The sequence below is a fragment of the Marmota marmota genome, unplaced genomic scaffold, assembly GCF_001458135.2.
Source record: "Marmota marmota marmota unplaced genomic scaffold, marMar, whole genome shotgun sequence".
Taxonomy (NCBI): Eukaryota; Metazoa; Chordata; class Mammalia; order Rodentia; family Sciuridae; genus Marmota; species Marmota marmota.
In genome coordinates, this window is record NW_025999900.1 from 29,098,915 (window position 1) to 29,112,777 (window position 13,863).

General features: G+C 35.4%; 1 protein-coding gene across 3 annotated transcripts in view; it reads left to right on the forward strand.

Moving 5' to 3' along the window:
• Prkd1 (protein kinase D1) overlaps positions 1-13,863 on the forward strand; it is a 306,569-nt gene that overhangs the window by 173,603 nt on the left and 119,103 nt on the right. For all 3 annotated transcript variants that reach the window (XM_048798724.1, XM_048798722.1, XM_048798723.1), the window contains exon 2: positions 2,659-2,797. In XM_048798724.1, coding sequence (XP_048654681.1) covers positions 2,659-2,797 — 139 coding nt within the window. The remainder of the gene's footprint in view (positions 1-2,658; positions 2,798-13,863) is intronic.

Genomic DNA, 13,863 nt, shown 5'->3' on the forward strand with positions numbered 1-13,863 from the left:
ACAGTGACATTGACATTTCTCAAACTTATTAGGCTAAGTGAAAAAAAAGGCAGAGTCAAATTTATGAATTATATGATCATGCTTACCTGATACCCTTGTAAATGCTGAAATATGCCTACAGAAAAAGGTTGCCAGGAGCTAGGGAAAAGTTTGCCATGTGAGTGGTTGACCCCTTTCCCAGGACACAGTGAAAATTTTTTAGTGGTGGAACTGTTCTATATTTTGATTATAGTATGTATAATATACATATTATACAATATAATACACACACATATACATGGCATATGGTTGTAACATGTTTTTCAAAACTCGCAGAATTACAAACTAAAAAGAATTTATTGTATTAGTTATACCTTAACACCATTTACAATAGTTGAAATATTAAATATTTAGAGATAAATTAACAAATATGTCAAACTAGAAAATACCAAAAACAACATAACACGAGTGTGATTAAAGCAGACCTAATAATTAGGTATATCTTTATATATTGTTAAAATACAGATATTTCAAAATTCACCTATGGATCAATGCATCATTGGAAAAAAAATCACAGTAGGTCTTTTTTTATTAGAAAGTTCAAAATGTTTATAAAATGTATAAAGAAACTCAGAGCACATATATATCCAAAATAATCTTCAAAGAAAAATTTGGAAGATTTACACTACATGAGTTCTCAATTTAACATAAAACTATAATAATAGATGCAATGTGGTATTGGCATGAACATAGATATGCACTAATCTGCAGCTATTAGGTACTTACACAAAGAAATGAGAACCTGTGGCCACTGAAACACTTGCATATAAATGTCTATAACATTTTTTATTTATAGAAGCCCGAAATTTGAGAGAAGCCAGATGTTTATATGTATGTGATGGGATACTTATGCTAGATCCATTTACTATAATACTAATACGTTATAAAAAGAGACAGATATACAGTGCAGTGTGTGTGAATAAATCTCAAGACTATTATAATGAGCAAAATAAACCAGCCAGAAAAGAGTAGGTAGAGTATACTGTGGGTTGACTTACATGAATCTATAGTAGGCAAAATAATCTGTGATGAAAGAAAGTGGATCTGTATTTGGGGTTTAACATCCTGGGTAAAATCTATGACATCCTGGGTAAAAACTTTTGGGGTTGATGAACATATTTCATGGTTTGATTGTCATTTTGGTTTCATGAGTATTAATGTTCATCAAATCTTATGTCCATTTTATTTCATGTAAATTTTTCTTCAATAAAGTTGATTTTAAAATAGAAGATGAATTATCTATCATTTTTAAGATTGAAGAAATGACATTTTAGTTTTTCTTTGTTTCCTTGTGCTCTACTAATATTATTGGAGACATTTGAGAAAAAGTGAGCTAATTTTTTTTTTAATTAGCACAGTGGAAGCAGTGACATCATTTCAGCTGTTGTGTTTATTTTAGGCAAGTCAACTTTGCTAAGAGACATGCAAAAGTAGTTTTAAGCCTAGTCATCAGCACAGACTCTTAAGAGCAAGGGAGTGTTCTGAATATATTTATTTTTAATTCATACAAAGTAGCTCACATGAATGTAGCCCCTAATTTTATGAATAAGAAAAAGAAGGAGGAATTTACAATATATTGCATTTATCTTTAGAAAGTAGTAGATTCTGGATATTTCTCCCTGACTCTAGGAGAAAATCTGCATACATTGATGTGTCCGACCTATCACCAATTTCAGGATCAAGAAAGACCATTTTCTCTTTTCCCACCAAATTACAAACATCAGTGTATAAAAAGTAACGATTCTCAAAAATTGTGTGAGAGAGTCATATGCAAGAAGAGAATCCTTTTCAAGTTCCAAATTAGTCTTTGTTGTTTGTTTTAATGAAAAGACTCCATGAGGGGGTATATGGACCCTCTCTCACACTGCTCATGAGACTAAATTTGCAAAATGCAGGAAAACTAAATGGTATGTGGTAAGGGCAATAGCAGAAGGGGAAGTGGGGTTGTCTTCTCAGTTGCTCTCCTGAGTCAAAAGGTCTAGATACCCCTTTTGCCCTCACACACATATTTAGATTTATTGAGTCATCTCTTATTCTTGGATATGTCAAAACAGACCAACCACTATTTTTTTTTCAAATAAATTGCCACAGTGATGTGTAATAGAATTGTAATAAACTGACTCCCATTTTTATGCTATTGGCTGCTACAGACTATGAAAATATACACTTCTGGGGCTGGAGCTGGGGCTCAGCTGTAGCACACTTGCCTAGCATGTGTGAGGCACTGGGTTTGATTCTCAGCACCACATATAAATAAAAAAAAATCAATAAAGGTCTATCAACAACTAAAAAATTTAAAATAAAAAAATAAAATGCACACTTCTTCTCAATTATATTTGTTAACCAGTTCACTGGAGAAAATTCTTTGAATCTTGTTTTATATTCTCCTGTTTTCTTGCTCTTTAATTAGAAAACCACTTTGTCATTATTGTCCTTATGATTTCTTCTCTCCTAATTTAGAATCTTGTCACCATCAACTCTGCCATCTGAATTTTTAAAATGCTCAATCCTAATTAGCCTGTATTTGTGCCCTGACACTTGTTTATTTTGTTTTTATTTTACAACAAAATATTTTCAAGGATTTTGATGTTTCAACTATTGTGGTATTTTTATTTTCAGTTCCCTGAATGTGGTTTCTATGGAATGTACGATAAGATCCTACTTTTTCGCCATGACCCTACCTCTGAAAACATCCTTCAGCTGGTGAAAACAGCTAATGACATCCAGGAAGGTGATCTTATTGAAGTGGTCCTGTCAGGTAGGATGCCTGTTCTCTGTCTGTAAATCAGTAATTGGTATGTGAAGAATTCTTGGGCATGTTTTTCAGGAAACATAGAAAGTATATCAAACTGCTGGGCCCCAGTGGGAGATTTTGGGGGCTCTATTTACTTTCATTTACTTTATATAAACTTTCAAAATTATTTTGATAAAGCTATAAAAGATTTCCCTTGAATTGGCTTTGTCCATACCCAAACTGTCTCCATCTCTTCTCTTCACTTCTTTCTCTCTCTAAGGTCCCAATATCCAAGAAATAACAACATAACTAAGAAGCCATAAGTCCAGTAGCTGTGAGATAAGCCTAGACCAAAGGAGAAACCAAAGGGCAGGCGTTAGGTCAGGTTGAGTCTTACAGGTGATGCTGGTTAATTTCACCCCGAGAAATGGCTGTTTCCCTCAATCTGTATTTAGAGTTCTTCTTAAGGATATAGAAGTTGGTAACTGGTCTGTGCCTTTTGATACAGAAGTTGGAAAATGGATTTATATAACTTAAAACAAACCAAAAAAAAAAAAAAAGCACCAAAGAACAGCTGCAGTAGGGATCCTTACAGTGATAGCCAGTGCAAAGATGATGACTATAGTCAGATTTTTATTGCATATTTTGTTAAAAATAGAGTCAGTATTGAGGAACTCATATTATTGCTCCTGTCTCCTCTGATCTTCGTTGCTTGCTGTCTCTTTGACTAAAGAAAAGATTCTGGACTTCATTTCCACCAGTTCTTCAGTTGTTCAGAGCCTGCACTGGGTGCACTGATCCTCATTCTAAAGTATCTCTGTTTTTATTTATTTTGCTTTGATTCTGTCCAGTTCAGTTTACGTCCCTGTTGATTCTCTTCATTTTCATTGTGTGAGGTCCCAGGATTGCCACGTTTTCATTGTGTACTTGTATCCTTTAAAACAAATGTTTTTGCATTTTCCTGTTATTTATAGGGCTGCCACTTACTAAATCAACAAACCCAAAAAGCAAAAGCTTTGATAGTTTTTAATTAAATTTTTTGAAGAAGTTTCTTGCTGTTCTGGGCTTTCGCATTTCTTTCTCTTTGGTGCTTTTGACATTTGCTTATTGCACCTGGCCTCTCAAAATTAGTGACTAGACATGCTGTTTTCTATGTTTCCTGTTTCTGAACACTAGGGGCTGCCTGAAATAAATTATTCAGGAAAATCATGCACTGGATCTATTCTTGCCATAATTCATATGAATCTCATAGACAGGCTGCTTTGCAAATAGTGTAATGTGTTTTATGAGTGCTTTTTCCCTGTGGCAATGTCCAGAAATACATGAAGAATTTAAAAATCATATTTCTAAATTTATTTTTCTTTTCCATTTTACTTTATTTTTCTTCCCATTTTACTTTATTATCAAATGCTTCATGTTACTAACAGACAGATTGAATGCAACCTGTGTGGGGGTGTTTGTGTAGGGGAGGGCAGCCTTGCATGCTGCCACATGAGTGAGTCAGACCTGCTCTTCTCCACAGTGACCTGACACAGCCCTGGAGTGTTCCCACACTGCAGGAGGAACAGTCTCCTGCTTTTCCTCTGCCATCTTTGTAAACTAATCACCTCACTGTGTTTATACTCTGCTGCTTTTGCCATCTTCCGCTCCATCTCTCCGCTCCATCTCTCCGTTCTCTCTGGCCAATTGCTGAGAGGGCATTTAAGAGCAATCCTTCCTTTCACCTGCTCTCCTAGCACCAGGCTCAGCAAGGGCTCCCTGGCCTGATTTCTTGTCATCACTTAGAGTAGCTGTGTTGAACCACATAATCTCAGTCCTGCAATGCTGCTGAATCCTTCAATTATTCAGTTGTTATATATGCATGTGTGTGTTTATCTGTTTATATGTAGGTTCTCTATGTCATATATATAAACACACATGCATATGTATGTATAAAATGTGTGTGTGGATTTAAGTCTCTTGTATTTACCTGTAACCGTTATTGGCAGCTCTGGTCTCCTAACCCCTTCCCATTCTAATGCTTAGCTCCCATTCTAATGTTTAGCTTTTTTCCCCATGCCCTTCATATTACAGTACTGTTTCTTTCTCAGACCTCTTTCTCTTTTCCTAACTTGTGTAGGTTTTGAATCGCTTATAACCAAACACCTGCTATTTCTTCCTTCTGTCTTCTGTCTTGCTTGCAAAATGGCTCTCTGAAGATGACACTGCATTCCCTCCAATGCAGGAGAATTTGCCTTCTATTTTCCTCTGTTCTTGGGTGAAGAGTTGAATGAAATGAACCTCTTCTCACTCCCCAGTGCCATTTGGGTTATTTTCTGTACCATCCTCTCTCTAATCCAAAGATATCTACCTAATCATGTCAGCCTCTTAATAACATTTCATTGAGGTGACTATTTCCTTGAAGACTTATTTCCATTTATGACCATGGCAACAGGGGATGTCTGACTCCGAATCTTCCTTTCCCCTTTATGCATCCTGGTGTGGACAAAGTGCATGTCTACGGTATACTCCTGGTATATCTTTTTGTTGTCTGCCAATCTTGTCCCATGTTTGACCTCAACTAAAACAAGGCTTCTGTTCCAAAGTTTTCACTTGGGCCCTCCCCCTCTCTAATTTCAGCTTGTTTATCTTGCCCATTGCTACCAAATTCATATACTTGCTCCCTGTCCTTTTCATTATGTTTTATTCACTAGTTCTAATATTCTTAATCTGTATTTTACTTTTACTTTTTCTCTCCACTAGCATGTGGCCTCTTTTATGCAAACCTTATACCCCTTCCATGCAACATCAATGATATCATAGTATCTTCTTATATTCTAGCAGGTCCACTCTATCTGTCTGCAATATGAATTACTTTACCATCCACATTTGCCATTTCTTTTCCTGAGCCTCACGTAACTGTTAGACACACAGTCTCCTGCCTACTTGTCTCAAGCAGATCCAATTTTTACCTGACCTTACCATTGCTTAGCAGTCTTCTTCTCCTTCCCATTCTTTTGTTATCATAGATAGAATATCTTTAATGAACTTGTATGAGTTCATTTTTTTTGACTGCCTGCTATCAGATTAAAAGTTATCACATGAACAAAATTTTATAAAAATATTTGTTGTAAAGATATCATTTCTACATTATGACCTCAAAAGTAAGCTATAGTTTAAGTCTCCTTGCTATGCATCTGTTTGGCCCAGACAAGAAATTGTTATCTGTGAAGTGGGCGTTCTAATTTGAGGCAAGACACATGACACTAAGATACTTCAGGCCAGTGGGGTGAAGGAGCTTGGATCCTATGCTTCATTCTTGACCCAGTCCCTGAAGAATGGAGTACTAAGAGTGACCTGAGAATGTGCGTGGTTAAGGATTAGCTCCCCACAAACTGCACTGCTTGAGGGGAGCAGAGGAGAAAACACCAGGCATCCCCACTGCTGCCTTTGGCTAGGTACTGTTTCCTAACAATAAACTGAGGAACTTTTCCTCTTGAAGAGTGTAATTGTACTATTAAATTTTGCATACCACAAATTTCTTTTTCCTGTCATAAATCTAATTTCACTCTGTGATTTGACATAAACATAATCTGTTTCTCTTTATACTTAACTAATGCTTCAACAACAGGAACATCTTCTGATATAGGGCTACAATAAAAATGAGAGAAAATCTGGGAACAAAAGTACCGAGGAAAGTTAATACCTGTGCCTCTCAGACAGTATCAGGAATTTTTCCTTGCTCACGTCATATTCTGCTGAGCCCTTTCATCATTTGTTAGCTGCCTTGGGAATGAAAACCTGACCTGGATGTTCTTGCCTAATTTGCTTATTTCATTCTTTTCCATTGTTTTTGAAAACCATGGATTGTGTGAGCTAGTACATCTAGACCCAGTAAGCCAGGAAAAGATTACTCACAAATGGATGGATTGGGTTAGGGAGAAAAAAAATTAATAGGTGTATCGAAGTTCCCCACCACTACTGGCAAGCACACTTTGTCTGTTAAGCCAAGGATTAGCATTATTGCCAAGGATTCACAATATTGTGAAGAAGAAAAACACTGCAAATGGAAATCTCTTTTACCAAAGCCAAAGTCAAGTTCAAGTGTATGGTACTGAACTGTAAAATAAAGTTCATGGAATTTATCTGAATTCTTTCCCATGATGATCTCTTATCAAAGCCTGATAATTCAGCTTTAGCAAAGGAAAGGAATAACATGAATATATTTACATGATTCAACTTTTTAAATTGTTTTTGGTTTTATCTCTAATAATAATAATAATAATAACTGTTATTATTATTATTATTATTATTATTATTATTATGTGTGTGTCTTGTAGGTGTTTAAATAGCAAATAGACAAGGATTTCTCAAATAAAATCACCACCGTAGAACCTGAAAGTTAAATATTGTATCTTTCTTTCTTTCATTCCTGGTTAAAAAACAAAACAACAAAAACCAAAACCAGAATAAATAAAAAAAGAGCACCATATTTTTCTTAGTTGTTTTTCATTATATATTTATAATAGATTATATTGTCTTATAACTTGCAGTTATTCGTTTCTTACTGTCAAAAGGCTCATTAGAAATCTAGCGCTGCCACCCAGGCACAGGTGGAATGCGCCTATTCTCAGGTAGCAGCAGAAGAGCTGAAAACGAGGTAGAGAGGTCCATATTTTAGAGGTAAAATTAAAGAGATATAATAAGCATTGAGATATGGTGGTTAAAAGAGAAAGAAAAAAGTGAAGAGGAGAGCTATAGTCACCTGAAAGTGGTTATCTTTCCTTTCCTGCAGCCCAAGTCTTGCCTTATACATTGTCCAATGTGTTTGCCAAATGGTCGAGGTACTTCCTGGAGGTGGCTGAAGAACTGATTTCTTGGGTGCCAAGCAATATGTAATGCTGCTGATTTCCTCTGTGATGTTGTACAACTTGTAAAACTTCTGGACTTTGGGGTTTTTTTGCTTGTGCTTTTAATCAAAAAAGATGCTTATACTGGATAATAGGATCATACAATGCTAATAATACATGGGTTCTTTTTTTCTGTCTGCAAGTAAAGTGGTGTGCATAGTAATTGAGTGTGTTTTCCAGCGCCAGACCATCTGGGTTCATATTCTTTCTCTACTCTTGAATTTCTATCTTTTCCAAGACATTTAATCATTCTGTCCCAGTTTCCTCATCTGTGAAATGGAGACAACACTTGCATCTACACTGTAGGCTGTTGCAAACATTAAAATAAATGAATGCATATAAAGCACTTCAGAGTGTTTCCACACATAGCAACTGTGTAATAAATATTAGCTACAGTGATTGCTTTCCTCCTCACATTCTAAGCAGCCTTTCCCAGTGATGTTCATGGTTAGTAAACATAACACAAAAAGGAAGATTGTTCTGATAACTTTGAGAAATATAAGGCTAAATGTTGTTTAACCTGTTGGAGTCTTTAGGGCTTTGATGCATACTAATATGAATGAATGCCTTCCAAGATCACTTCTCAAATTCGCTGTATCACAGGACTTTTTGTCCCCTCTGAGTACCTGTCAAGTCTTGGTTCAGCAGTCCATACTGGAGATATTCCTCTGGGTCATGACCAGGAATTAAGTTTTCTGAAACTATGTGTCCACTCTCTCTACAGAGAGGCCCCTTCCCTCTTACAGAGAGGATTTGAGCCACAGTAAAGGAGGAATTAGGAAGAAATAAATCTTTTTTTCCTATAAAATAACCAGATTTTAGAGTAGTTTATATTAAATAAATAACATTGTTTCTTACACAAGGATGTGGGGAAGTAGAAAAGTCAGATATCTGAAAAACTGTAGAATATAATTTAACTTTTTACCTCCTGCAGAGTCTTGTGATACCAGAGCCTGAATCTAAGTGTCAGTCACTCTTCACACCACTTCAGTTGCAGTTAGCCCTTTGACCTTGAACTGGTGAACAAAAATCCTTGAGGACATGTTTGTAAGAATTTCTACTTCAGTAAGACAATTTATGTTTCCAAGCACCATTGGTGATATTTGGAACAACAAACAACAGCAATGAGCTTTAATATTCATTCACATTATTTTTGATTACAAATTCATTGTCCTCCTGTTTCTCATAAAGGTATAAATATTTAATTCCTCTACTCAAACTGCAATCAGTTTAGGAAAACCCTGAAGGCTCTTGTTCATAGAGTTATAATCTAAAATATGAAATAAAATCATGCCACTGCTAAGCCAGGGTCCCATCATAATTTCACAGGTCTCATTAAAATAGAGATTGTGTCTTAGTTACCATATTTTTGCTCTTGCTTGGTCGCAGTACCTAAAGTATAAGACTAAAGAATATATTATAAAAGCATTCTATCAAGACCTTTCTTTCTTTTATAAAATGTGTAAATTGTTGGTTTATATGGCATCATTTGGTTCTGTCCATTTCTCTTAGATGTAGTGCATTGCTAGGCAACGTTTCATCTCTCTATGAAATATAAATGAAAGAGGAAACCTCAAGAATAATATGTTAGAACACTGAATTATTAAGGTTGTTAAAGACTTGTCCTTTAGTTCTCAATTTATATTTCTTTGTAGTTATTTTTACACATCTAAATGTTCCAGTCTGAACATTGCCAATTCCTGTCAAACTTTAGTTACAATTATCTATGCAGATTCATAACAATGGAAAATTTAAATGTAAGATTATATGTCTTCTCAGTGGTTCCCCCCTTTCCACAGGGATACATTGTAAGACCCCCAGTGGATGCCTGAAGCTCTATCAATCCATATATAAGCTATGTTTTTCCATATACATACAAATACACACACACACACATACATACATACATACCATAGGTGTATATATGTGTGTGTGTGTGTTTGTGTGTGTGTGTGTTTGTGTGTGTGTGTGTTTGTGTGTGTGTGTATGTATGTGTATATATATATATATATATATATATATATATATAGTTTGATTTATAAATTAGACATAGTAAAAGATGAACAACAATGATAGAATAATTACAGCTATATACTTTAATAAAAGTTATGTGAATGTTGTTTCTCCCTTAAAATATCTTATTGTACTGTACTTTTCCATTTTGTGATGTGAGATGATACAGTGCCTAAATAATGAGACAAAGTGAGCTGAGTGACGGAGGCATTGTGACACAGCATTAAGCTACTACATGAGACTTGAACACACCAATTGCAGTACCCTGACAGTGGATCTGATAGCCAATACTGATACTAAGGGACTAACAGACAGATGGCATGTACAATATGGATATGCTGGATAGAGGGAGGTTCAGATCCTAAGTGGGACAGACCAGGATGGAATGAGTTTTCATCATACTAATAAGAATGGTATGCAATTTAATATTTATAGATTATTTCTGAAAATTTTCATTTAATACTTTTGGAGCATAGTGGACTGTGAGTAACAGAATATATAGAAAACAACACCACAGATAAGGGGACTTCTGTGCTCTTTGCTCCTGTCTGGTTCATGTCACATGTGTCCTTGGCAACTTCTTTTATTTACTGTTAATATTAATTCTCCTTCCATCCTTACCTTTCAAGTTAACCAGTCTTTTGTTCTCTGTGCCACACTCAACTGTTTTCATGGAGAAGAGAACACAGGGAGCACATAGGCCAAACGTTTTCATTGACCTCCCACCTTTCCACAGCTGCTACTTCATTCTGAATACAGGGCTTGGAGTACTCCTTCTTTTCATAATATTTTGGTTATTTGTCTCTGCAGAGTGGATTCTCCAAGCAGATATGGCAAAATAGTGCATTTCTTCTCCATCTTTTCTCCCGTAAGTTCCCATAAGTGTCAAGGCAGAGGGAACATTCTTTCTAGGTCAGACTAAGGAAAACTATACAGGGAAAATATGTTGGAATACTTTGATTTCATATGAAAATCATATGCATGCTTGCCTTATGCTGCATTATATTTCTCTGGTTTTTTAATTTTGTAAAAGTAAAATATTTCTTCCTTCATGTTGTCCTTTCAGAAATAATAATGGTGATTTCGATGGTGATGTAAAGACATAACATTTATGATGTGTGAGGCACTGTTGTAAGTTCTTCAAATATAATAACTGATAAATATGTATTATATTTGTTATGCTATATCTCCACACAAGTTCAGTTTCATAAATAGTTGATTTCCAGTCTAAGGCTCTGGTTTGAGTCTCAGAGCTGCCATTTATTTATTGCATAATGCTCAGTATGTCACCTCATTTCTGAGTCTTGATCCATTATCTGTAAAATATCATTAAAAGTATCTCCAATCCAAGATTGAGTTGTATCTTTCATGAGGATAAATATAAAGCATTTTACAAGGTGCCCGTAAGAAGTGAGGCATTCAAACCCTCTCATTCCATCGCCACCCTACTGGATTACACATTTCTTAAAATAAGAACCAAATTTTTAGGATCACATGCAATCAATATCTATCTGTGGATTGAATGCATGAATAATTAATGATATGAACAAACCAGCAAACATATGACTAAGCTGGTATTCTATACACGATATCCTAAAGATGCTGCTCTTCTATAGGATCTGAATTTCAGTACTTATTGTTGGCTCCCCTTGCCCTACTCTCTCGGTGAAATTAATGTTATTATTATCAAACAACCTTTTTTCTTTTCATGGAATTTTTTATCTTATGCATGCATTTTTTTTAGAAATGACTTGTTTGTAGAAAAGCAATTTTGCTTTCAAAACATTGCAGTTTCTTTCGAAGCATTTCTCACATAAAATGAGACCTAATTCATAAAATAACAATTATTTTCCTACCTAACTCCTATGGCCATGGCTAAGTAATTCCATTTGCTATGGAACTCAATTCATTTCTCTTTTCATCAGTTTTTCCCAACTATTGCTGTTTTCTTCCTATGTATTTTTGTTTTCTTTGCATGGTGTTTCAGCAGTCACTCATTTTTGATGTACCCCTCAATGCTAACTCTCTTGACTTCATCAACTTAGTCATTGTCTCTTCCTCACGGTGGCCTCTGTGTTCCATAGCTTCATTGGTGCTCCTCAGAGGTGGCCATTTCAGAATCTGGAGGAACAAGGACTGATCCCCTGAGGTTCTGGCTGGACTTTCCTTCAGCTCTTTCTCCCTCTCCTACCCACATTGGAGCTCTGTAGCCTTATCCATCTGGCAGAACAGCTGTCTCTGCCTAAGGCTTAGCTGGCAAGACCTATAGGAAAAGATGAGTCATGTGCACCCAAACCAGGGTCTAAATCTCCATAGATCTCTGTCCATGTACATACCGAGGTTTTCAGGGAACATATCAAGCTCCACTGTTCACACAGAATTAGCCTAAGGCCTTGTTCTTCACATCTGGCAAAGGGATATCCAGCCAGAAATCAAAGTTTCTCCTCTTCTCATCAGAGTTTCTTCTCTTTTCATCTGTTACTGTGCTAATTGAGGATAGTATCTTAACTGTCATCCAGATCAACAGGAACCAAACACAAGGGCAATGAAAACCACAAACAGGGGGATTTTTCTCTGGTCACTGTGTAGCTTCCTAGGGTAGAGATTTATGGTCTTATGTACATAAAATCTTACCCTGTTAGGTCCTCAGTGATACAACAGGAACTTTGCTTATTGATAGATCTTCTAGAAAAGATAGTAAAATATTAGCTGTTTTTTTATGCTTTTTAAAAATATGAATTGCTTTATAAACCACATGTAAAATATAATTTTCCCCCCTAGGTGCTGGGGATGGAACTCAGGGCCTCATACATGCTGACCACATGCTTTTATCATTGAGCTCCATAGTCATTATTAATTCTTCCTTATTTATCAGATTAATCTCTGAATTAATTGGGGCTTAATTTAAAAAAGCAAAACAAAATGAAACACTGAGGTTAAAAATGAAATTTTAATATATTAAAAATACTGAAATAGATGAGTTACAGAATCTCACAATGATAAGGAAAATGTTTTAGTCAACAATATTATCATGTAAAAAGATATTTCCTTAGGTCAGTTCTGTGAAGGAGTGACAAGGATTATTTTTGTTGTTGTTGTTGTTTTAATCTTAAAAACTTTCTACTCACTGGACAACACAAAATTCTTGTGCTCTAAATTGGAGAAAGAAAATGTTTGGGTTTTCACTTTGTCCATCTGTTATAAAGACATGAAATTGAGGCTTGGTGAGACTTGAGGCTGAGACACATGCCGTACGGATACTCCTCAGATCCACACTATGCACTGTGGCTACCACTAACCACATTTGGCTATTTACATTCAAAGTAAATAAGATTAAACAAAGTAAAATTCAGTTCCTCAGCCATACTAGCTACATTTCAAGCTAATAGAAGCCATTTTCGCTATCAAAAATGTTCTACAGGACAGATTAACTAGATCAATGAAATTTTACCCCCCAAAATACAAATCTGATTTACATTGTTTATAAACCTACACAAATACACACGCCCTACAGAAATGCTTTTACTGAAAAGATATATGATCTGACATATTGAGTGATGCTATAAATGAGACACCTGTAAAACTTGGCCACAAAATTATATGTTGGAGAAATCTTATGGGAGAAATTTCCTACTACATTACCTTGTAACTTCCATATAGAATAAGTTTTTCAGACTTTAGTACCCCAAATAACTCTTTTTAATGAATAATTTTACTCTTATGATATATAATTTTTGCTCTTGCTCTGGACTTGGGCACTCAAATTTGAATTTATGGGTGGTTTTAATAGTGGTACAACTCAATGCTGCCCTTATTTAAATATACAAATTCTTTGTATTTGGTTCAATGTTCAATGTCTCCAGGATTTCCTATTTCTTTATCTTTTTACATTATGTACTACACAGATTATACCTTGGTGGTTAAATACACAGCTCAGGAAACAAATTTTTCAAGTTCAGTTCTCAACTGCTTCTCCCCAATACCCCCCACTCGCCAACATTTACTAGCTGTATGGCAATGGTGAAACTATTTCATGTTCTGTGCCAAAGTTTCCTCATCTTCAGACTGAGGGTTGACCATGATGAAAATATAAAGAAATCTAGAATATTGCCTAGAACAGAAGGAAAATTAAGTCACGAAGAGTATAACAGCATTCTGGTATGGTATATAGACTATTAGTTTACTTTA